General features: G+C 46.3%; 6 protein-coding genes across 6 annotated transcripts; 3 read left to right on the forward strand and 3 right to left on the reverse strand.

The window, feature by feature from the left end:
- Nucleotides 1–1,654: 1,654 nt before the first annotated feature.
- On the forward strand, nucleotides 1,655–2,571 carry EDB91DRAFT_1082775 (uncharacterized protein; the record flags this gene model as incomplete). Its single annotated transcript, XM_041315538.1, has 7 exons — nucleotides 1,655–1,714; nucleotides 1,908–1,982; nucleotides 2,013–2,095; nucleotides 2,145–2,173; nucleotides 2,309–2,328; nucleotides 2,383–2,469; nucleotides 2,530–2,571. The coding sequence occupies 7 exons, from the start codon at nucleotides 1,655–1,657 to the stop codon at nucleotides 2,569–2,571; spliced, it is 396 nt and encodes a 131-aa protein (XP_041176358.1).
- Nucleotides 2,572–13,827: 11,256 nt separating this feature from the next.
- Nucleotides 13,828–14,660, reverse strand: EDB91DRAFT_1249305 (uncharacterized protein; the record flags this gene model as incomplete). Its single annotated transcript, XM_041323057.1, has 2 exons — nucleotides 13,828–13,985; nucleotides 14,048–14,660. The coding sequence occupies 2 exons, from the start codon at nucleotides 14,658–14,660 to the stop codon at nucleotides 13,828–13,830; spliced, it is 771 nt and encodes a 256-aa protein (XP_041176359.1).
- Nucleotides 14,661–15,587: 927 nt separating this feature from the next.
- On the forward strand, nucleotides 15,588–17,765 carry EDB91DRAFT_1138556 (major facilitator superfamily domain-containing protein). The gene is made up of 6 exons (XM_041318892.1): nucleotides 15,588–15,618; nucleotides 15,668–16,104; nucleotides 16,157–16,452; nucleotides 16,508–16,667; nucleotides 16,720–17,287; nucleotides 17,340–17,765. Exons 2-6 carry the CDS (start codon nucleotides 15,865–15,867, stop codon nucleotides 17,579–17,581), a joined length of 1,506 nt encoding a protein of 501 aa, XP_041176360.1. The 5' UTR covers nucleotides 15,588–15,618; nucleotides 15,668–15,864; the 3' UTR covers nucleotides 17,582–17,765.
- Nucleotides 17,766–18,151: 386 nt separating this feature from the next.
- Nucleotides 18,152–19,846, reverse strand: EDB91DRAFT_457841 (uncharacterized protein). The gene is made up of 4 exons (XM_041327325.1): nucleotides 18,970–19,846; nucleotides 18,821–18,915; nucleotides 18,679–18,767; nucleotides 18,152–18,628 (listed from the first exon to the last, which is right to left on the reverse strand). Exons 1-4 carry the CDS (start codon nucleotides 19,641–19,643, stop codon nucleotides 18,245–18,247), a joined length of 1,242 nt encoding a protein of 413 aa, XP_041176361.1. The 5' UTR covers nucleotides 19,644–19,846; the 3' UTR covers nucleotides 18,152–18,244.
- Nucleotide 19,847: 1 nt separating this feature from the next.
- On the reverse strand, nucleotides 19,848–21,652 carry EDB91DRAFT_457888 (uncharacterized protein). The gene is made up of 5 exons (XM_041327326.1): nucleotides 20,771–21,652; nucleotides 20,594–20,710; nucleotides 20,446–20,531; nucleotides 20,330–20,361; nucleotides 19,848–20,280 (listed from the first exon to the last, which is right to left on the reverse strand). The coding sequence occupies exons 1-5, from the start codon at nucleotides 21,185–21,187 to the stop codon at nucleotides 20,132–20,134; spliced, it is 801 nt and encodes a 266-aa protein (XP_041176362.1). The 5' UTR covers nucleotides 21,188–21,652; the 3' UTR covers nucleotides 19,848–20,131.
- EDB91DRAFT_457734 (uncharacterized protein) lies at nucleotides 21,653–23,866 on the forward strand. Its single transcript, XM_041327324.1, has one exon. It carries the CDS (start codon nucleotides 22,119–22,121, stop codon nucleotides 23,742–23,744), a length of 1,626 nt encoding a protein of 541 aa, XP_041176363.1. The 5' UTR covers nucleotides 21,653–22,118; the 3' UTR covers nucleotides 23,745–23,866.
- Nucleotides 23,867–24,088: the final 222 nt, after the last annotated feature.

Below are 24,088 nucleotides of genomic sequence, written 5' to 3' on the forward strand. Positions count from 1 at the left end.
CATAGTATATGACACAAAGGGTGAAACTTACCCTGTGTCTGATTTGGAAGCCCGTCAATGTTTGAATCTGCAGCTGCATTGATAGTCCTGTGTCCAGGACCAACAGGATTATTTGCTGCAGCTATATTCTGAATCAGATGGGAAGGTGATGAGAGCAACTCAAATTTAAAACGCACCTTTTCGCTGCCTGATTGATTCCACGACGTGTTCATCATGCGCTCGCTTTTGCGTGTTCCTCTCGCAGGCCTTTCGGTGAGTGGCCCAACCATGTGGTTTAATATTCTGTTTGCACAGATTGCAGAATTTCGCCCGGTCGGAGCCCATGATGTTGACAGATATATATAAGGTATCTATAGAGTTGATGTGAGCAAAGAAATTGAGGAATACAGATGTGTGAGAGCTCAAATACGAGGAACGACGCCTTGCAATCGCCTGACAATGCATTGAAACTCAGCAAACAATCTTACATTATCATGCCAATAGCAATTTCAACGACATCTCAACAATGGAGCATTGAAATAGGTTTTGCAAATTTCCGACATACTGCTATATTTATGATGAAGATACCAATACCAACCTGGATGAAAACACACTAGTACTCTTTGTCATCACGATGTTCACAGCTCACGCTCACGTTGCAACTGATGCATACTATCTGTTCCCGTACACTTGGCACCCCCAGAAGTCGGCAGGTCACACATTTTAGCGGGAAAATGTGACACTTTTGTTTCAATTGGTCACATGCAGTCACACAAAACCCTGCGAAAAAGCGTGACTGCCGACTTCTGGGGGTGCCGAGTGTATGGGAACAGATAGTATTTCCCATCTCGGAATAGCTTTTCTCTTTTTGCCACTCACCACCATGGCTTCTTTCATCAATGCACTTCTAAACACTGGTACTTATCTTGTCGGCGAGCCTGATTGCCATCTTCTGAAGGCGTGTTTCGGACATGTCGTCAACCACATTTCTGGGCTCTTTGTGCGACACTGTGACTTCTTCATCGTCTGAGGTGGGTAGGTTGCATAAATCTATGACCTCCATGAATGTCGAGACGAAATAGGTTTGTGACCCTACTTACCCCACAGATCATCACCAAGTCATCAGATCACGCTTTTGTCACGTCCATTGAAGCCTTTCGTTCTCCGAACATAGAAGAAAGCGTCAATTGTGGAACGTAGGCGGCCCAAATGTTCCAGTTACTGCCAGTCCCCGTTAGCCTGTTCATACTACGGGGATGCGGTTGTTAAACACTCGTATGGAAATGCACAGACTTACTCATCAATTTTCAAGGTAGCTACATAATGATCTCGGATGCTTGGAGCCCGCACTTCTGGCAAGCTCCCAGATCAATAAACACCAGATTTCAGACAGTGTCCATGGAGTCAAATTACAGAATGTAGCCTGCCCACAGCTCCAACATTTTGATTACCTGGGCCCATTTCCCAAGTTGTGCCATCCATACATTCCAGTGACAGGCAGGCCCAAATGTCTCTCATCGTCTCCAGGGCTCATAGTGAATGCTCGGAATCTGTTCCCAATCTCAAAATTATTCGCCTCCACTCAAGCTGTACAAAGCTTCCAATCTATATACAATGCACCAGTTACTTGTATCAAGGTGTATACCCACTTCCACAAGGTGAAGACGCGTGCACCATGATGAGCTCCACTAGTAAGGACATACTTGAACTTGGACGGGTGCTGTGGGGTCTTAACGTGAGTGATACCCTGTTTGGTTCCAGCTGCTCATGATCTATCTAGTATGCCAATGGTCCGCATTCTCTTTCAAGTTGTGTTGGCTATAAAATATACTGACTTGTCCATAAAATTGTCGCAGTGGCTGTAACTTCGTCCTGGGTAACCTTGCATGAATCACTCTCAATCAAATTATTGATCTATATCACTGCAGGCGTATGACTATTTCCTCACCTTAGCTGACGAGGTACCCTTAGCTGTATTTTTCAGTCGATATACAGGCTTAAAGGTGTGAAACATTCCAGATGGCGTTTTTGAGGCAGTCACAATGGAAATGGGTGAAGCTCCTTTACTTTGTCTGTCGATATCTTACCTGCTGTTACTTGACATTGGAGATGCTCGGTAAGCGCCTTTGGATGACGTTAATCATTTTGATTCATGACATTCGCAGTGGCATTTCAACCCATGATGTCAATTCATGTGAGTTTTGCAATGACTGTGAAGCCGCACTCAACTATGGTGTTGTGACAGATGTGTCAAGTGATATATTCCATAAATACCTGTGCATTTTCCTCATTTCTAAAACCAAAATTATTCCTAATAGTTGTGACATAGATCTGGGAGGTTTCATAGTGGTGTGTGCGGAAGGTTTGCTTTTGACATCCTATGTCTGTGGATTCATTGAACAGAACCTGCAAGGTGTCTTTTTGACCCGTGTTTGTGCAATTTGGGGATTTAGGAGGCGCATAGTGGTTCCATTCCTGATAAGTGGGCTGGTCAGTCCCAAGCTTCAATTTTACTAGGGTCTCTATGTTAATTGAATTTTAACTGCTTAGATGTATGTTATTGCTGCGATTGTGGTTCTCTCGATCATCTGATCCCCCCCTGCAAGTATGTTTCCCTGGACAGTCAGAAAGGGCTTCTTGCACTGAAGCACTGCTGCAGTCACCAAATCTCATATCCCTGTCACAAGTTGTTTTGAAACTGGCAAGGATACATCCATCATATTCCTCTACGTGATTCTGGTCATGGCGGAGATCCGTGAGTATAATCTTATTTGTGTCCTACCATAAATAATGGTCCCAAGAAATATGGGTGTTCTCACTGTACAAGGTCGCTGTAGGCTGGCGCATGTCACGAATTCCCAACACGAATCATTTTTCATTTCTCGGTTTTCCTTCAGCTATGTCCCATACCCGAACCGGTCACATGACACCACTACCTTTCACATTATCACATCATCACCATGTCACAGCTTCACCCCTTCACATTTCACCAATCACATCTCTGATCGGATCCCCTACGCCCAGGGCTAGAACCATATGTCTTCCTATCACTTAATCTCCGTCTCTGACATCATTGCTTATATATCACGACGTCATACTACGTCATCCGCAGTTATCGTACGACTCTTTTCTCATTGGCTGATTATTTACAGACTCAGATATCTCCGATTCAATGTTATGTATATAGGTAGGGTAGTTAGCGTAGTTTCTCTTTAGACTTAACCTCTTCGTTCCTACCCAGTGTAGACTCAGACATTTACCTCTCAATCTATCTGATTCTCTCATCCTTGACGAGTCCTAGTGGTTGTGTGATACCTTTTGCCATTAGGTGAAACATTGATCATAGCATTAGGTTAAGTCTATCTTACCACTCCGACTTGAACTTTGTCTTGGACACCTTGTCCTCGATAAACTTCACCCATGCTATTCTGCTGAGAGTACTCTCGCGGATTACGTTTTTCAAATCATCTTTCCCAGACGCGCACTATACCATTTTCTTTTATGTTAGTCTTTTGTAGAAGTAGACCAGGCCCTTGCCCTACGTGAGCCGCCAGTCTATAAGGAGCAGTGACACTTAGGTCCTGTTTCCGCACACCTGCAGTTAGGTCCAAAACTCTACCGACTGCACACTACCTACTTTTCTTTCGTACTATAAAGAACGGCACTCGCGGGTCTTACAACCCTAGTTACATTACCTTAGGAGGTTGTGGGTACTAAGAAGACCCAAACTTCACCGCGTCGTTCCCGAACTCCTCTCGAGTTCTACTTAGGTTGACAAACCGCTACACGCGCTGTATTCGCACCTATAGTCATCATAGCTCCCCCTTGGAGATCCCGTCTCGTCAGAGACCGCGCCTTACAAATCCACGACAACGATACCTGTCGGGAAAACAACTGCCCCTTCCTTCATGTCCGAGCAAGAGTGGAGAACCATCCAATCCCCCGCCCCGCACCACGCACCAATTCAAGGATGGCAGACACTAGGAGCAGGGCCATCGGTATCTGCAGAAAACTCCACACCGACCCTGTCGAGGCCAGGCTCTGTGGTAGCGGAAGGCATCTTAGACCCAGAGGGGACTACCATCACCCACCAGAGCATTTCGGACGCCATATTTCACATAACTGCCCAAGAAAGAGAGCTCAACCAAAACCGGTACAACGAGATGAAAGACCATCTCGCACTCTTAGCCAAGAACCTGAACAGGGTAGAGACAGAGAAGAACGAGCTAGCAGAGAGGCTGACGGCAGCAGAGCAAATGATCACGGCTTTGCAAGCCTTTCGTACGACAACGCCAACAACACAGGCATTTACCTCTGGAGTTTCGAGCTCTGATTTCAAGATGGCCAAACCTACAGAGTTCACGGGAGACAAGAACTCCATCGACGTTGATACATTCCTCTCCCAGCTCGATCTCTACCTCACCTCCTATCCCACCGCCTCTGAGCTCCAGAAGAGTTCCTGTCTTATTTCTTTCTGCAAGGGCTCTGCAGCAAAATGGGGAGAAAGTGTATCCAAGGTTTCCTTAAGCGGACGACTCGGTTCATACGACCAGTTGAAGAATGACATGCAAGCCATGTGGGGCATCATCAACAAGGAAGAGAAGATGGCTCGGGAGATAGATCATCTCCAGCAAGGAAACCGCAACATCACGGAATTCGTCTCTCTCTTCAGACAGAAGATCGCCCACTGCCGCTTCTCAGACTACGAACTCATGTGCAAGTTCCATCTCGCATTATCCCAACGGATCCGGGATCAGTTGGCCCACGTAAACCCTAGGGACAAGAGCACCCTAGAAGGAATGATTTCGCATGCTCTTATCATTGGAATGAACTTTGAAGAACTGGACGATGAGAAAAAGAAGACCTGGCAACCACCACGTCACCCATGGGTTGAAAGAGGCCCTCTCAAACCAGTTTCTCAAGGAGGAGATGCAATGGACGTAGATGCATCAAAGACACGAGGTGGACCCCAACCTCAAGGAAAATCGGGTGTCATGAATGTTACCAACTGCATCTAAAATTCGATTATCGAACCCTAAGTCACCTTATCCGATAAGATTAGATTAGATAGATCCCTGATAAGATAAGATGGATAACCGATTAACGATCACTATCTTTACATCATATCTATACTATATCAACGTCATCCATCTTATCCGTAACCCTAAAACATACGAACTCATCACATCCTTAGAAGTCCTACGATTAGGCAACGGGTTATATCATAAGCGTCTATACGCCTCTATGATCGAACCATAACCAAGAGCCCTCTACGAGTTATCTCTCGAAGAAGTCATCCCTTCACATCGCACACCTTCACTTCTCATGACACGTTAAGAGTTACCTCTGTCATTTATCGAACCCCTTACATTAGAACCTGTTGCACAGTCACAGCTAAACCCTAGATCCCTATCACAGAAGCATCGCTCATAGAGAAGCATGTTCATTACCGAAGACCCTGGAGAACCCTTAGATCCGATCGTACCCGATACATCTCCAGATCCAGATTCTATCTAGATCCTTAGATCTAGATCCTCAGATCCTATCTCGATCACATCTCTTATCGAGATCCTTAATTACCGCTCGAGACTTCTAGTCACAGAACTCTCTCACACCCTTCTTAATCTCCGTTCACCCTGAATAGAAGCAGTCCCTGAGAACCCTGCTTAATTACCGATACCCTTGGCCCTATAAACCCTTTACCCTTCTCTTCTTGTAGTTGATTGGTTGATAAGACGCCCTATACCCTAGGTGCAATGTTATGACCGTATATAGTTATATCACATACCTTTCATACTCAGATAGCTCCGCCCCAATAGTAGTATATAGTCTAGGTAGTAGTCAGTAGTACTCCTTAGACTTAACCTCCTCGTTTCTACATCATTGTAGGGCCTAGACGTTCCCTCTCAATCCATCTCGCTTTATCCTCTTTGACTGAGTCCTGTGGTGTGATTCCAACTCCAGACACCTACTAGTTAGGTTAAGGGACGTGGGTCATAACATCGGGAGACACTTTCAAGTGTTATCGTTGTGGAAAACCCGGGCACATGGCTCGTAATTGCACTGGACAGCCGATGGATACCAAAGGCAAGGGACCTGCTATCAAAGCGGTCAAAGAAGAAGAAGAGAAACCAGCGGTGAAGCCCATCACGCTGGAAGATATCCAACGCATCATGAACGAGAGGATCTTCCTAACCTCTTCAGACGAAGCCCTCAAGAAATGGGGTTTTTAGATAGGTCGAAGTTGACTGTGAACTTAGACCAGAACAATCGTTTTTCTATCCTTAGTGACTTGGCAATCATGTTTATGGAAGTATCGGAAGTTTGTTCTGGAAATAAACGAGATCATTTTTACTTGCCAATCACGTTGAAGGGAAAAAACAAAAAAGCAGAATTAGAAGCTCTAGTAGACTGCGGAGCAACGAACTTATTTCTAAGCCAAAAGTTCGTAGACAAGAACGAAGTCAAAACCAAGCAGTTACTGCGAGCACTGCCCATCCGCAATATCGATGGAACTAAAAACTCCGCCGGACCAATCAAAAGCTACGCAGATTTGACTCTGAAGATAGGAGATCACAAAGAAGAAGTAGCCTTTCTGATCACAGATCTAGGAACCGATGATGTTATCATTGGAGTAGATTGGCTACGATATCATAATCCAAACATAGATTGGAATGCGGGAAAAATGATGTTGAACCGCTGCCCAGTCAAATGCGAGGATGCCAAGGTCAAGAAGAGAAAGACCAAGGCAAAAAAGCAGAAGGACATGTTACCTGCTTTGTTACCCATGGAAGAAGATGACGATGAAGTCACCATGGAAACTTCGATCCCTGCAGCCAAAGTACAGCCTTCAGATTCGAGTGCTCCTAAAAAAGTAGAGATAGAGGAGATCGAAGATGAAGATTCACCACGAAACGTGTGGATCAAGTACAAAAGCTCAGTCGTTTCGGAGTTAGCTCAACAAGAGGAAAAGAAGAAGGAAAAGAAGTCCGTAGAAGAGATGGTCCCAGAATGGCTCCATGATTATCTCAAGGTCTTCTCCGAAGAAGAATCTACTAGATTCCCTGAACCCAAGAAGTGGGATCATAAAGTAGACTTCAAGGATCCTAATGACCTTCCTCCAAACTCGAAAGCATATCCCCTTTCGCCCGCAGAACACGACGCATGTGAGAAGTGGCTCAAACAAGAATATGAATTAGGGAGACTGCGAGATTCAGAATCCCCAGTAGCAGCTCCTTTCTTCTTTGTTGCCAAAAAAGACGGAAAACTTAGACCCGTCATGGACTATCGGAGGTTAAATGAGAAAACCGTCCGAAACGCATACCCTCTTCCCCAATCGCAAGATCTCATCGATTCTCTTACCGGTGCAAGCCTCTTTTCGAAAATGGACGTTCGATGGGGATACAATAATATTAGAATGCGAAAAGGAGATGAATGGAAGGCAGCCTTCAAAACTCCTTTCAGACACCATGAACCAGTAGTTATGTATTTCGGAATGATGAACTCTCCTGCCACTTTCCAAACCATGATGGACCAGATTTTCCAAGATCTCAAAGAAGGAAAAGTCGTTGTAGTCTATATCGACGACATCCTGGTTTTCACCAATGGAACTATAGAGGAGCATCGGAAGGTGGTACGCGAAGTATTGAAAAGACTTCAGGACAATGATCTTTATCTCAAACCCGAGAAGTGTTCCTTCAAGAAGAAGGAAGTAGAATTCCTCGGTTTGATCGTTAAAGATGGACACGTCTCTATGGATCCAGTTAAGGTTAAAGGAGTACAAGAATGGCCCACTCCTACCTGTGTCAAGGACATCCAACGATTCATGGGATTTGCGAACTTTTATCGTCGTTTTATTCTCGGATTCTCGAACATTGCCAAACCCATGAACGACCTCATCAGGAAGGGTGTACCATGGGAATGGACGGACAAACAGGAAAGGGCTTTCCAAACCCTTAAAGACAATTTCACATCCGCACCAGTATTAGCAATGCCAGATGCCACAAAAAAGAAAAAAATCGAAACAGATGCATCTGACTATGCTACAGGTGGCGTATTGTCTCAAAAGGAAGACGATGGACTATGGCACCCTGTTGCCTTTTTCAGTAAATCCATGCAAGACGCAGAGCAAAACTATGATATTCATGACAAAGAACTATTAGCTATTATTCGCGCTTTGGAAGAGTGGAGGCATTATGTGCAAGGTGCACCAGAACCGGTAGAGATATGGACAGACCACAAAAACCTTGAATACTTCATGACAAGTCAGAAGTTAACTCGCAGACAAGCGAGGTGGTCCTTGTTCCTGGCAGAGTACGAGTTCACACTGCATCATAAACCGGGGAAGGTCAACGACACTGCCGATGCTCTGTCCAGGAGGCCAGACCACAGGGTGGGTAGAAAACGACAATTTGGATTGCATGCTTTTGAAACCCGAGTTTTTCCAAATCAAAGCCGCAAAAAGAGGTCAAGTTCTGATACAAGGAGAGCAAACGTTGCTTAAACAAATCAGAAACTGCACAGATCTAGATCCAGAAGTCCGAAACGCTATCGAAACCCTTAAGAAGGCCCCAGTCCAACTGCGAAAAGGACTAGAAGAATGGAATACAGAAGATGGACTCATTCTATTTAGGGGATTGGTTTACGTACCCAACAACAAAGACATTCGCCGCTCGGTGCTAGAAATCTTTCACGATTCACCTGCAGCAGGACATATGGGACGTGCTAAAACTCTCGAACTCGTTTCTCGTAACTATTGGTGGCCACAGATGCAGAAGTGGGTCAATGACTACGTAGATGGATGCAACAGATGCAAACAAACGAAGGTGTTACCATCTAAACCCCATGGTCCCTTGAAGCCTAATGAAATTCCCGAAGGTCCATGGCAAACAATTAGCTGTGACCTGATTACCGATCTCTCTAAATCAGAAGGCAAAGACAGTATCCTCGTAGTAGTCAATCGCTTCACCAAGCAAACCCATCTCGCGCCAACCACCAAAGACGTTACTTCAAAAGGAATCGCGGACTTGTTTCTTAAATGCGTATGGAAATTGCACGGAACACCAAAGAAGGTGATCTCCGATCGTGGAACACAATTCATGTCCAAGTTCATGCAAGAAGTCTCAAAAAGACTGGGAACCAAATGGTCTATGTCAACCGCATATCATCCACAGACAGACGGACAGACAGAACGAGTAAACCAAGAAGTGGAACAATACCTTCGAGCGTTTACGTCTTACCGTCAGAATGATTGGGCATCATGGCTTCCCATTGCAGAATTCACGCATAACAACTCCATTACCGTAACCGGACACTCCCCTTTCAAATGCCTCTACGGCTATAATCCCAAATTCATCATCTCCCCTAATTCCTCCAACACCGTTCCATTAGCCGATCAAAGAGTAACAGAAATGAAGGAGGCACAAGACGAAGCGAAGGCAATGCTAGAAATCGCCAATGATCGGATGAAATGCTTCTATGATCGAGGAGTAAAAGACGCACCAATTTTCGAAGTAGGACAAAAGGTTTGGCTAGACACCAGAAATATCAGACAACGACGACCAAGTCAGAAATTGTCGGATCGCCGCCTTGGTCCATTCGAAATAATCGAACGAGTAGGCGAATTGAACTACAAGTTGAAATTACCGGAATCCTATCAAATCCACCCGGTTTTCCATGTAGAACTACTCACCACTCATAAAACCTCGTCATTAACAACTCACACTGCACCAGAGTGTCCACCTCCTGAAATCATGGAAGGAATGAAAGAATACGAAGTAGAAGCAGTAATAGCCAGCAGAGTACGGTGAAACCGGTTGCAATTCTTATCAAAGTGGAAAGGATATCCATTAGAGGAAGCAACCTGGGAAAACAAAGAAAACCTAAAAAACTCCCCAAGATTAGTCAGCGAGTTTTACGCGGCAAATCCCGATGCACCCAAATCACGTCGAATTGCAAGCGCAATCATTCCAGTCTTACAAACTCCTGGTTTCTTAGAATGGAGACAGAAGAATATTCGACCATCCTATGTTCGCGAGGACGCTCACCTTAAAGAGGGGGTAATGTCACGAATTCCCAACACGAATCATTTTTCATTTCTCGGTTTTCCTTCAGCTATGTCCCATACCCGAACCGGTCACGTGACACCACTACCTTTCACATTATCACATCATCACCATGTCACAGCTTCACCCCTTCACATTTCACCAATCACATCTCCGATCGGATCCCCTACGCCCAGGGCTAGAACCATATGTCTTCCTATCACTTAATCTCCATCTCTGACATCATTGCTTATATATCACGACGTCATACTACGTCATCCGCAGTTATCGTACGACTCTTTTCTCATTGGCTGATTATTTACAGACTCAGATATCTCCGATTCAATGTTATGTATATAGGTAGGGTAGTTAGCGTAGTTTCTCTTTAGACTTAACCTCTTCGTTCCTACCCAGTGTAGACTCAGATGTTTACCTCTCAATCTATCTGATTCTCTCATCCTTGACGAGTCCTAGTGGTTGTGTGATACCTTTTGCCATTAGGTGAAACGTTGATCATAACAGCGCAAGGGTACTCGTAATCGCTTGTTGGAACAGCTGATCCACCACAATGTCATTTACCTGACCTGCAGACTCAGTGAGTTGTGTTTATATTGGCAGAGCTCAAAGAAGTGCACAAACTGATTTTCTAACTTGTGACCCAAAGCCTTTTCCCTCGCAGTCATAATGACGATGGCCCTTGTCAAGGTCAGTGCCCCGAAATATGGATAGAGCCATATGTGTTAACGACATTTAAACTTGACAGGTGTCTTACAGCTTCATGCTTGTGAGGTTTTTACACAACTGGCAAGTACAGTATAGGACCAGTCCTTTGCCCACAACATTTTGAAATGCATCCCACTTCATAATAACTCATTTTTTCAAAAATCGTAGTAGACAGTAATATTCCAACGTGCATGTAAATACCACGATAAAACTTTGAGAGCCATCAATGACGACATTAGTGTGTTGTAGCAAGATCGTTGAAAACAGTGTTATCTTTGACTTTACCAGTCCTTTGCCCACCTCGATTTAGATGTCACATTATGCAACACTGTAAATTTGTAATCCAAAAGGCAATGATAAGATTAATCCTCTTCTTCCCCATTGTCTTCTTGCTTGCTCTCATAAACTTCAGGCTGAGCTCGCTCTGGCCTTGACATGGGTTTCTCGATTGCCCCCATCTTTGGTTTGTTCCACTGTGGCCTTTAGAGTTTGAAAGTTGAATAGCATGAGAACTATGTGTGACAAGCTCCCCGAGATAAGACCTTTGAAAACTACCATTGTTCAATCTATGTACTTTGTAGAAGGAACAAAGGAGGTATTCACAAATCTGTTGCAGGTGAAAATGATGTCCGAAGTATATACTTTGTATTGTACCAGCCACTTTTTCTCAAAAAAAATCATTGATGTACTATATGGCTCTCAACAAAATTCACTCAGGATGGAAAAATCGACTGATTTGTGTCATGCACAACATCGTGGACATCAATTCTTCATCGTATACTATACAAATGTCCATTGAGGCCTCATCTTTAATATCTTCCTATATGTTGATATGAAAAAATGAAGAAATAATAAATTTTGCTTGAGGTGGGTAAAGGAGTGGGGGTGGGCAAAGGACCGGTCCTATACTGTAACTGTCCATGCCTTTCTCGTGACAAAGATGTATCGTGGACTCTGGAGAGCAGACTGGCAATGCATTTTACTCAAATCTGTTTCCCTCTCGCTTGCAACTTTTCATGCTGCACCTGGACACTGTGGGTAGTAGTTTCAATGGAATTCACTAGATGAAATCAGAAGATAATTCGGTGAAACTAAGAGCATTAAGAGCTGAAATAGAGGTGATATTGCCATTTTTTACTCTGAAAATATGCTGAAGTTATGCCAAAAGAAATGTCACCATGCTATAGCACATGTCACATGACATGATCAATTTTCATTTATTATAATTTGCAACAGGCAGGAATTGAACCCAGAACCGCAGACATCACACAATTATAACTGCAGCATCATTACCGCTCAGCCACAAGACCATATGTATAACTTCACAATAATAGCAATATATACCAAAACAATGTCACATGACAAAAATGCGAAAAATTCCACCCAAGTGACTGAGTCAGTCCTTTCAATTATCACTACAACACTAGCTACTGTTCTATTTACTACCACATAAATTCCAAGTACAGTAGCTTGATATAATTGTAATTGCATTGATGATAAACTACTTTATTTCAGATCAACTGGGAAGTGATTAGTCTTGTAAGCCACGTACATACCATACTACGAAGAAGTGTTACAGCCATTTGCAGAACGCTAGGCCAAAAAATATTCACTACATATATTCAGCAATAAGTCGGGACAACAAAATTTTAACTTCCGACAGACAATCTCGATCTACAACTTGGATGGGACGATACATGTCCAAGGAATGAAAACAAGTTGCTTTACAAATGAGCTTGTTAAATGTCAAAGACCCAACAATTCATTGTTACACTGGGATTAGTAAGCGGTCATTGCGATATCTTCGGAAGACGTATCGATATCTGATTGGAGAATAGAAGTTGAAATACCCTTGTGTATGTAGTGAATTTTTTTTGGCCTAGCGTTCTGCAAATGGCTGTAATGGTGCTTTGCAACTGAACGCCAAATAAATTACCATTATAGGAAGGCGTGGGGTACCGGTTACAACACAAGCCCCGACCCATACAGAGCTGAATCTGATTCAGTAAATTTTCTACTGAAAGGATGGTGCTGAATCAAGGGTGATAAGCTGAAATTCAGAATCAGCACTCCAATGAAATTAACTGCATGCAGTTTCAGTGGAAGTTACTCTGAAACATTCAGCACCAGTGCATTTTCCAGTGATTTTCATTGGAACTACTATCTACAGTGTGGAGTGTCAACTCAGGCGTGAAGTTCGGGGTTTCACCCAAACTTGTATGTCCTTTATTCGTCACAATTTGACACGACTACGCATCGAAGGTTGTGGTATTACGGCTGCCTGCGGAATTAAATTTTGAAACGGCTCAGGCAAAACTTGGGACCGCAGTAATTTAAGCTGCCCCGATTGTATATATCACTTTACGGGCTGGTCCGTTTGATATCGTCTCCAGTTCTGATTGATTCGCTCAGCCGCCATTTGCACTTAGTTCTGTATCCTACAGACATTACAATATTATATTCCTGCGACAGCAGAACACGACAGTAAACGGAGAGCAGAGGGGAAAAGAAAAAATGGAAAAGACAAAAAAACGCGTGGTCGCATAAGAGTACATCACTTTCCAGAGGACATTAAGAGTCAAGAAGCACGGTCCAATGTATCACATATGTATTCCTAACTCATGAATACAGGGGGGAGGGCATCTTGCGAAGGCCGCTGTGGGGATAGGGAGGAGGAGCTGGGAGAAGCCCGTGAAGAGACAAGCGCGTAGAACGTCTTATACCCCATCATCGCTAGGGCCGGTATTCCCCGACTTCCCACCAAGGTCACCTCTTTTGTACAATGCCACGGCAAGCCTAGGCCAGTGGGGTAGACTTGAAATCAGATAAGGGCCCGCCTTACGGATAGGAGTCATAGGACTGCCAGACATAGGGTCCATGAGCCCCAAGGGTCAATAAATAGAATGTCTACGCAGACGTGCCTGACGCTATAAAGAATTAGGTATAGGGTCTAATCTTCGTTCTTTATACACGTACTTAGCTGACATCGTCTCGCGCCCGACAGCATATTTCCACTTGAAAGCGTGCTAGTAGCATAAGGCAGTATGATCCCACGAAGTTCAAAGGTGAGGAGTCGGTCGCTTCAAGACAATCGCGGCAATCCAATGCCCCCGGCAGGTATATGGTACCCAGTCTCACATCCCTCTGGGTTGCTTTCGTTACAACACCTCCAGATGAAGTCCTGTGGATAAGACCGGGGATCCCGCTGTTTGTGCCGCTCAACGTCTTTCTGGAGAAACCCTTGACGAGGGAAATTATTGCGATCAAAACGAAACATCTCCTGATAATAGACCTAGACTTACCTGGATGGTAGCAACATTCGAACGGCCCACGCACAGCGTTCATGTCAATTGTTTTTCCGCAGTTAACGCAAATATCCCAGCGTGGGTGCAATCTGACATCTACGCTCACTTCAGATTGAATGTCAGGGACGTCCTCGATATTAATGTCCCAGATGATCACCGAATGGGCGGTTTTCCAACTGAAACTACTTCCAGCGTCCGAGGGTGAAGGACTTGAATATTGCGTGGGCTCAGAATCTGTCGACACACACTCTAAGCTGCAGCAAGCTTCGTTTGAGTCTGCATCTGATCTTGTGCCCATATATAAAACATCCGAAGCCTCCTTTGACAATGTCTTCAAGGAGGCGAGCGATTGGACAAGAGACTGTTGTAGTTCAGGTATCTCGTCGGCGAGCTGAAGCACGAGAGCGCGCAATTGTTCGGGAGATGCCGTTTCAATTGAAGAGAGCAGGTGCTCACGGAATTCTGAGTCTTCGGCGGTCGACTGACTGTGCTTCTCTGCCACGTCAGAGTCGACTGTGAAGCTGTTAAGAACAGATTCCGGGAAGTCCGATGAACGTGGGCGAGGCCCGGAGGTAGTGAAGAAGCGTGACAAGCTCACGAAAGCCGACATCGAGATAGGCCTACCTAGGAAGAAGAGGAAAAATCACCCTTAAAGCTCCTTCAAGGCATCATTCAACTGTCAAAAGCTGTGCAACAAAATTTCGCTTCCGCGTTTTATTACGTCTCGGACCAGCTCGAACTCAACCTTTCGTCTGGGAGAAAGGTTCATACCTGGAGTGCTTTCAGAGATCAACAAAAATCTTCGAAAGTTGAAACTCATGATCACGATGAAGGCAAGCTATTCAGGAGTCCCGGAAACTGCCGAATTAGTCTTCCATTGAACATGATGCATGCGACCTGGCAAATGCAATGACTCATGCCATTGCAATTTGAAAGTCTGCCCCTTATCTAGGTCTACAGGTGACCATGCATCTAGTCCCAGCTATTTTGAATAAGCATTTATCAGTTCCAGGTGAGTCCACAGTCCATCCGCGACTCTCGTGATCCTGAGGCTCAGTTCTCCAGTCCAACATGACGTCAGATGGCCAGCCAACAGCTAGTCTATCGATATAAACATACCCTGTCCATTTTTTGCGCAGTATTTCCCCGCGGTCACTTGGTTTTGACATGCCTCCCTTCACTACATGAGTATGAGGAAATTTATGCTTCCGCCGTCGGGCTTTCTAGGCCTCACCACTCTGCATCAAGATGTCGTCAAAGCTGAGCGGATGGGGCCACAGAGAAGCAACAACTTCTTCCCTGGCTCCTTACCAGTAGTCACTCACTTAACGCGTTCTCGGGCGTCGTGGGACGTACTGGCTTAGCGTTTACACATCCCCTATGACCTCGATCTGGTATTTCTAAGATTTTTTGTTAGTGTGGCTTGTCTATTAATCAGTTGTGACAGCCTCTTTTTCAATTCCAGTGGTACTTCGGGTCTAATGGTAAGTAATATGTACCCTCATTCAAATCGGGTGTTGCGATATTTGAATAACCAGCATCTCGTTCATGAGTCACCATTGAGAAAAGTGAGTGAGAAACTGTGACAAGCGTCTTTGAATATTGACGTTTAAAAAGTGCCGATATTTGATTATGGGCTGCTTTGTCCCCAGATGCGGATAATATCTGGCAGGTTTTCCATTTCAGTTCGTGTCATCTGGAATGCTTGGTAGGGTCAGAAGCATTCGTATGGCCGTTGTTGTATGTATGAATACAAGTTCATATCTCGCGCAGCTGACAGCCTTCGATAAGCCCACACGCGTATCTGCCTCTCAATGGTTCGAACACAACCCTCACAGATGCCCGAAGAAAACCAATCAGGCCAGGAGGAGCTCATTGAGGCAACACCTCAGCCGACACCTCTGCCAAAAATACAGCTGGCAATCCTTCTCCTTGTCCAGATGCCCGAGCAGCTGTCAGCCTCTGTGATATATCCCTTTGTTAACCAGCTAGTCAGGTCAACAGGAATTACAGGTAAAGATGAGCGTAAGACAGGCTACTACGCGGGCTTGATTGTATGTTGTCTATTGACGGACTTCGACCCCTTCACTGACGAAACTATATTAGGAATCTTTGTATTATGCAGTCGAGGCTGTCGTGGTTCTGCAATGGGGTCGCGTGTCTGACCACGTCGGAAGGAAGCCAGTGATCCTCGTCGGGCTTTTCGGGGTTGCCTTGTCTATGGTCTCCTTTGGGTTATCGAGAGAATTTTGGATGATCATCCTCAGCCGTTGTGCACAAGGTGCTCTCAACGGTAATATCGGTGTGGTCAAATGCAACATGACCGAGATCACTGACGCCTCCAATATGGCACAAGCATTCGCATGGCTACCGTTAGCATGGGCAAGTGGTTTTACGCTTGGGTTTGTTTAGCTACTAGCCATTGTATACTTCGCAAGTTAATCGGGTTCTGACTAGATTCCTTATTGGGGGGGTGCTCTCAGATCCAGCGGATAAATGGCCATACTCCTTCGGTCGCTACCACATATTCCATCGGTATCCTTATTTTCTACCCTGTATGGTTGCCGCCAGCGTATCGGCAGCGTGCTGGCTCATTGCCTTGCTATTTCTTAAAGAGGTATTGTGATTCAGCCATAGTATCATCTAGTGCTTACAGAATGATTTTTCAGTCGACACGTGGCACTGCATCCGTGAGCCACAGTGATGACACCACAAAGTCGGAGATGCACGCTGTAAATATCCAGGACAAGCCTGCGACAGACACTCCGACCGACATGCCACCTCACATGCTAGATGACGCAGAGATCGCCAACCCCGCTGCCAGTTCCCTCGGGTCTACAAGGTCCGATTTTCGCTCCATTCTCATCCCACGCGTCATAATACCGGTCATGCACTATGGTTTGCTATGTTTCGTTGACCAGTGCATGCTGGTACTAATGCCGCTCATGTATTCGACATCACGTCCACTCGGAGGGCTTGGGTTTAGTAGCAACACCATCGGATTGGTGATGTCGGCCTGGAGTATGCTGAATGGTACCATACAAGTTTATGCGTTTCCGCGTTTGTTGCGACGCTTTGGACCAAAAAGGTTGTACATCACGAGTTTCGCCTTCTTTCTCATAGCGTTTGCCACTTACCCGGTAATGGGATATATGGCTAAGCGTCAGATGGAAGCAGGAATATGGTTGATTCTTTGCGTTCAACTCGTGGCATACCTTGTCGCGTACAGCACCTATAGTGAGTTACCTTCTTCGCACATGCATACATACTCAACAATAACTGTTCTTAGGTTGTATCATCTTATATATCAACAATGGAGCACCTAGCAAGGACTTGCTAGGGGCGACAAATGGCCTAGCGCAGACGCTCGCCTCGATGATGCGTGCTGCCGGACCAACAGCGGTATCCTCGCTGTTTGCTCTGTCGTTGGAGAATGACCTCGCAGGCGGGACAGCCGTATACTGGATAATGTGTACGATCACCATATTAGTGCTCGGTTTCTCGACATACCTTCCAAAAAGCCTTACTTAAATATCACCGCGACACAGAGGAGATGAGCGGGAACAAAATTCGATAGCGCAAAGAGTCATTAGAAGTTAATTTTCGGCTTTCGCGGCAGTCCGTAAATCTTATGTACAGAATAGGGACAGCCGTCCGTGGTAAAATACAAATGGTACTATATTCAGAAAGTGAACATCGACGCGAAAATGACATTTCACAATACGGGATCGTTCGCAATAAGGACGTTATTTGTTCTTGTTGAATCTAGAGGCTGCTGACTAATGAGAAATTGCCTTATGCTTGCAAGTTTTCTCTTGCTGGTGTTGACGTATGCACACATTGCAGCAGACTGAGCGCGGTCAAGAAATCTTTCACCCACCACAGTGAATATACAGGATCGCATAGTCCAAAACTTTCACTGCGGTGCGCGAGAGCCGTTTCGAGACACTTGAACTTGTGGAAGTGGCCTCCCCGGGTTCCAAGAGTCAAGGTAGTGGCAAACACCATATACTTCTGAGTCTCTTTCAATAGTAAGTCTTTTGTACTATGTCATTTTTCACTAATCGCGTTGGAAAAGGGGCTTGTTATTGTCTGAGCCTGTATGACCGCTTTTACACGAAAACCACCAGGTCTCAAATCTGACATATTGGACAACCTTATCTACTCGATTGCGACGTTGTCTCGACTTTCTCACTAGATAGGTTGGATGAAAAGCTGGTAAGGCTGCAAGTGATCCCCACGAGCCTTACCGCTGCGCCGTTCTGCCTTTCGAGCGCGTTTCTCCTGGCGTCTCTCAGCCCTAGCCTCCCTTTTCTCGGCACGGCGCTGTCTTTTATCAGACTTGTACGACACCAACGGTGCACGTCCATGTCCGTGTCCATGACGACTCCTGCAGTCTTCAGAATCCGATGACGAAGACGAAGATGAAGACGAGGAGCAACTTGAGGTACGGCGACGGCGGTCATTTGTCATGTGGCGCTGGCTAGCATCACCAAACGGTGCCGCACCCTCACGGCCGCTCAAACGCTCGGACGCTTGGCAGAGAACCGCCTCCATTCTGCGAGGTCCGAAGAAGTACTGAAACAAAGGTAAGTATTCTGATAGAGTTTTGTAGGACTGATACTCACGTAATTCCAGTGATCGATTATATCTCCCGCTGCATTGCGATTCTTCGCTTTCATCCTTCTCTCGATGGCCGAAGTCAGGAACAACCCGCCTAAGATTACAGATATTGAATCATTTCCTGCCAAAAAAAATTGCGCTACGTACCAACAAGACTGGCTCCTACCATCAAAGGTATGACATTCGATTTGATGCGCTGTCCTCCAGATAATGAACCTCCTTTCTTGACGTCTGCTAGAAATCTGAAGATATTGGGTCAATCCAAATGGAACGTTGCTGATGGAAAATATACGTACCGTATCCAATCTTCCTCCGTGATATCATGCGTCGCAAATGGGTGAGGATGTGCTTGACATGGAGGAGGCAACTCCGGGAAACCCTTGCTCAGGTCTTTATCTTTGGAGATGAGACACATGGGAGGAAACTGGCTGTATGGGAGATGCTGAGGTGGCCGGCGCTCCCACATTGGCGGAGTGCCCGTGTTACCAAAGAATGAAGCCAAGGACAACCCTTCAGCCCCGCCACTGGGCGACGGGGCGCGATCTTGTGGCACAGCACCGGGGTTCTGGCTGTATGGACTTAGGCTGTTGTTGAGCTGGTATAAAGGATAACCCGATGGTCCTGCTCTGTTCTGGTCATAGGGAGACCTGGCTCCTGGAGCACCCTGTTGGTGTGATAGATATTCCCCGCCTTTTTGGTCGTTATAACCAGCTGATGGGGCTTGATGTCCTGAAGGAAGCAGGGATCCTGATACCAGGGGCGCCTGGTATGTTTGGGGTTGAGATACTTGTGATTGAGGGATGTGCCCTTGATACGCATCGCGCGGAGTATAAGGTGACTCCTGGGTGTATGCAGGGGGTGGGCCCAAAGGTGCCTGGTATTGATTCTGCTGCTGCTGAGCAGCCGGGTCAGGGGGCTGTACCCAGTTTGTGTACGGGTTGTTTGATTTTTCGTCAGGATATTGAACCATGGCTAGTTTGCAGAAATGTTGTGGGGATTCCAAATTACAATCGTCATAACGCCCGCGTTGGTTTTTATATGGATATTCTCGGTTATTAGTGGTTATTATTGTCTAACTCTTTACGGTTGCTGCGCTACATCGCCTATCGATTCATGGCAGTGGGGTTGGAGCTGATCACCTGTCTGCATGGGAAATGCTCGTCTCCAATTTACCTCCGACCCAGGGCTGTACAAAAATAGCCTCAACTGCGGAAAAGGACAAATTGCGCAGGGTTTTTAAGCGACGAACAAGGGCAACGTCATGCGGCAAGCTACAGCGCCGTCACAGCATATGAAACTATCAGCTGAAATCCAGTATACTAATTATCCTCATCGTAAAAGACAACATATTGCGATAAGACATGAAGAGTGCAGTGCGAAAGAGATGGTGGGAAGCAAGACGATAAGCCATGTTCCTATAGACGTAATCGATATGGTATGGATGGACCGAAGTTAACATCAGGGGAATGGTATGCATGAGGGTAAGTAGGAAAAAGTGGAAAATTGCGTGCACGTGTCTCCTAACAACGATGCGTGAATTCGTGAGATGCCGAATGGTTTGGTGAATGTGGTATGGAACGATAGGTGGTGGTGATAGATCATCACATCTAGGATCGGTAAGCCTTCGGGAATCAATGAAAATAATAGGGTGCACACCGAGTGCTGGTAGCTGCGTCCTCTTCCAGGACCTCAAGAACCCAAGAAAAAGCGTAAAACCCAATTTAAAACTGATGTCAAGTACGTTACAAAGTCCGGTCAACAAAAAAAATCACCTACGTCGACCGGCGACTATCCTCAAAATCTGGCCGACAGATGAGCCTTGTACATTGCCTCGATTTGACGGATTCCCTCGCCACAGCTGATAGGATGATATTCAGTAAGCAAACGTGCCGCTGACGGTGTATGCGAGTGAAGACCGACGTCAAGATGTTTATGGCCACCGTTTGACCCAGGTGCACCCGCAGCTAGCACTTCTGGTGCATGATCGCCACCTGTCATCAATCCTTTTTGATCGGCTACTCCCTCCCTTGTGTCCATCTTGGAGCCAGAAGCACCAGCTGCACGGACGGCATGCGCTGAAGGGTGACGACGGCGCACAGTGATTTCCGAGTCGGACGCGGGGTAGGCATCTACTTCGGTAAAAAGATTGCAAGAGCCCCGGCCGCCTGTTTTGAGGTCGCTAAGGTCGCTCTGTTGACTCTCTACAGAGCCCTGGCGCTGCAGGCTAAGGCTCCAGGCACTCCGTTTGTTCACCAGGCCGGGTGGAACGGGTGGTTCTCGCACAGACCGCAGCTTCGGATGGGTTCTGGCTTTTCTGGGGGGAGGGGCAGTGAGGGGGAAAGATTTTGTGACTTGCGGAGACCAAAAAGGCCAGAGTGAATTGGACGGAGATGTGATTGTAATTGAGGAGGAAAGTGGTAAAAATGGATCGCTTGATGTACCTTGAGTAGGAGGGAAAGGGTATTCATAGCGTTGCGATCCGAAATCAAAGGGAGTCCCAGTTATCTGAAGCATTCCAGACGAATGTCAGGATCGTGCAGTTCTTCGAGAACATGTATATTAATCGAGAACAACGAGAACAGGGTTTGTGATTATGACCGCCACTCCACTACACGTGTCATTGGATCAATAGAAACTTACCTCCCCAGAGGAGCCAGATGATATGCTGAATCCAGAGTCAGAATGAGAAGCCTCGGATGGAGAATTCTGGGGAAGAGGAGCCGGGGAATGTTCCTCGTGGTCAACCTGGTCTGAAGAAGGTAGCGAGGACACCTCCTCCGCGTTTAGATTCTCCTGAGACTCTGCTGTAGCTGTCCGCTCGTCACTTGAGTGTGACATTCAGTAGTCACTTGGTTTTGAATAAGTCGACAGTTGAAGGAGAAGACGGAGAACCCGTCTCAAGCAAGTCAGCGGACCATTTACATTTCCTGCAAACGCTGGCGGAACGTGTGCGGGGAATGTGACGCTGTGCGTGGGCCACGATCTCGTCCATCCGTCACGTCACTCTCTAGAAGCGTCTTCGTCTTCGAAGTTCTATCTCTTTTGTCCTGGTCGTCCGGATCATAATTAGTCGAACGGCAGGATAGATCCTCGTAAACGGCGTTGCTCCGCGAACTGTTGCGTAGTACAAGGAAGACTTGTATAAAAAAGTATGTCAATGACACGCAGAGTGACCTGTTAAATACCCAAGTGCGCGATAGTTTGACGCGCGGTGGTTTATAGGCAAACTGGAAGCGTCGGGTGATTAGTTGGAGTGACTAGGTGATGTCTTGAATTTTCTTACGTTTATAGAACGTGTATTCAATGGCTAATAGGCGGCTGACCAGGAGCATTGATTAGTAAAAGTCAGCCTCCGAGTCTGTGCTCAAAGCGATGCCCGTACCGAGGCTGGCAATTGCATTGTTCTCCTCACGAACTACTGCTGTCCTTACTTGAAAGCGAAATTATGCCTGTACGTCGGGTCGACTCACCTCAACAGCCTGGACCCGGTTTCTTCCTACGTCTCTGGCTTTTCTTCGTTGGACTCGCCCACTCATTCGCAGGCTTGTTCGGCTCAAAGGCTACTCCTACTACCTTGCCAACGCCGGTGACGGCGGGAAGCCAGACTGCCCGTCACAGAACGCCTCCTGTTCCCAGACGACTCGAGCTAGTGGATATCAAGCTCTCTAACAGGCGCAGTCCCCAGCGAAGCTCCCAGAGAAAAAAGCTTTCGAGTCCGTCTCCGGCAGTGCGTATGCCAGCAGAAATCCACCGAGGCAATGAAGATTTGCAGACAAAGAAACATGCAACCTCCTATCCTGGTTTCATTGGACGAACGGCATCTCCTGGTCGTGCATTCGAAGGTGGCATTCTTCTTACACCAACCCCACTCAGCACTTCCGCCCAGCCTTTAGATCGGGACTTTAGATGTTGTAACAGCGTCACGCCCGTTGTAGCTGAGATCTGGAGCCCAGCTTTGGTATCGAACGGCCCTCTTCCATCCCGAGGGATCTCATTGCGTATCACTTCCATTCGCAATCCAAACGGCTCGATCTTGAGCTTAAGTCCAGTGAACCCTCGTTTAACCGATATGCCCCGTTCAACTGGCCCTCGTCTTCGCATCTTTCCATCAGCGAGATCCACTCAAGTGAGCGCATCCGAGTCGGTTCACAGCTTTAGCGCGTCCCCATTCGCAATTCGGCGTGGTTTTTCAGGAGCATCTGTGAAGATACCTCAATCCTCACTCCGTCTCGAATCCCCTTGGAGCCCCTCAGACAAGACACTACCCCATGATATGTGGTTGAATTCAGAAGGCGTTCTGGTCAACGTTCGAGGCCCTGTCTTCTCAGTCGATGCTGCTAAATCTTCGCAAGATGACGTTGTAGTACTCCCACGTGGACCTTACGCGACACTTTCGCACGCTCCTTCTTCTCGGTTCTCGGACGACGGCGACGACTTTATATCCATCTGTTCGAATATCTTCGACCTCCCAGAAGAAGAGAAATACGAGGAAGAAGGATCCAGCAAAGGCACATCCCAGGGCGACTGCTTTGCTGTCAACGATACAGACAAGGGTTCTCCTCCTGGCGTCGTTATGACAAATGTACCTTGTCCCATCGACGACCCCGTCGTTATCACGCATGATTCCATTCCCGACGCTACCCAGCCTTCTACGGAGGACATTGAGTTCGAGAACGTGGACAAGAGTGACACGACATCCGAGCTCGAAGAAGGCTTCTTTTGCTTCGTCTCTCAGTCTAAGGTTGATCTAACCTCGGATGACCAAATGCCTGGCCTCACCTATATCCCTTCCCTGAAATACCGACAGGTACGCCCTCTCAGCATTGCCATCGAACCTGTTTGTCGCCCCGATCGCAGCACCAAACATTTCTCGGTTCCTTGTCTGCACTCTGTCCGTAACTTTGATGAGAGCCCGCTTCGCACTTCGACCTCGGATTCTTCCCCTTCCAAACCTTTCCCCGAAGCTGCGGAAAGCAAAAGTTTGAGAGCTCTCGCTGACCTTATCTCTCTGCTGGATTTTCCTGCGATGGAGGCTGCGGAGACCACTAGCGTTTTTGAGATTCGTGGGTGATTCTTACTTGGAGCGGGCCGATTGACCAGACGTTGTTCTGTTGTATTTTTCCTGTCTTTACTATGTTCGACCAGATTGTATCTCCTGATATCCGTGGCTGATTGAGTGGTTGTCTTTCTGTTATATATTCCCTGTCTTTACTCCCATCGACTAGATTTTTTTGCCACACGAAAGTTGTCTCGTTTCAAATTGTCAGGTCTAGGGGCTATCTATTATAATATAATCGTGGCGCTACATACTCTAATTAAGTCCATACCTGGGCGCCTGAACCAGGAGCTCGCTTAGTTACTTCCCATTTCGAACATGTAACAAGTTGTATTAGATACTTACATGCTGATGCTGCG

Source organism: Suillus paluster (assembly GCF_016628075.1).
Source record: "Suillus paluster strain FC165 chromosome Unknown EDB91scaffold_32, whole genome shotgun sequence".
In the NCBI taxonomy this organism is placed as follows: domain Eukaryota; kingdom Fungi; phylum Basidiomycota; class Agaricomycetes; order Boletales; family Suillaceae; genus Suillus; species Suillus paluster.

Excerpts from the sequence above, each read along its gene's own strand:
- EDB91DRAFT_1138556 (XM_041318892.1), top strand. The coding sequence starts at position 15,865 with ATGGTTCGAACACAACCCTCACAGATGCCCGAAGAAAACCAATCAGGC. Across the intron at positions 16,453-16,507 it reads GCAAGTGGTTTTACGCTTGG|ATTCCTTATTGGGGGGGTGC; the intron begins GTTTGTTTAGCT and ends GGTTCTGACTAG. Across the intron at positions 16,668-16,719 it reads CCTTGCTATTTCTTAAAGAG|TCGACACGTGGCACTGCATC; the intron begins GTATTGTGATTC and ends ATGATTTTTCAG.
- EDB91DRAFT_457734 (XM_041327324.1), top strand. The coding sequence starts at position 22,119 with ATGCCTGTACGTCGGGTCGACTCACCTCAACAGCCTGGACCCGGTTTC.
- EDB91DRAFT_457841 (XM_041327325.1), bottom strand. The coding sequence starts at position 19,643 with ATGGTTCAATATCCTGACGAAAAATCAAACAACCCGTACACAAACTGG. Across the intron at positions 18,916-18,969 it reads ACGGAGGAAGATTGGATACG|ATTTCTAGCAGACGTCAAGA; the intron begins GTACGTATATTT and ends CAATATCTTCAG. Across the intron at positions 18,629-18,678 it reads TAATCGATCACTGGAATTAC|TACTTCTTCGGACCTCGCAG; the intron begins GTGAGTATCAGT and ends CCTTTGTTTCAG.
- EDB91DRAFT_457888 (XM_041327326.1), bottom strand. The coding sequence starts at position 21,187 with ATGCTTCAGATAACTGGGACTCCCTTTGATTTCGGATCGCAACGCTAT. Across the intron at positions 20,362-20,445 it reads ATAGTCGCCGGTCGACGTAG|GTCCTGGAAGAGGACGCAGC; the intron begins GTGATTTTTTTT and ends TGGGTTCTTGAG. Across the intron at positions 20,281-20,329 it reads GACGCAGCTACCAGCACTCG|ATGTGATGATCTATCACCAC; the intron begins GTGTGCACCCTA and ends TACCGATCCTAG.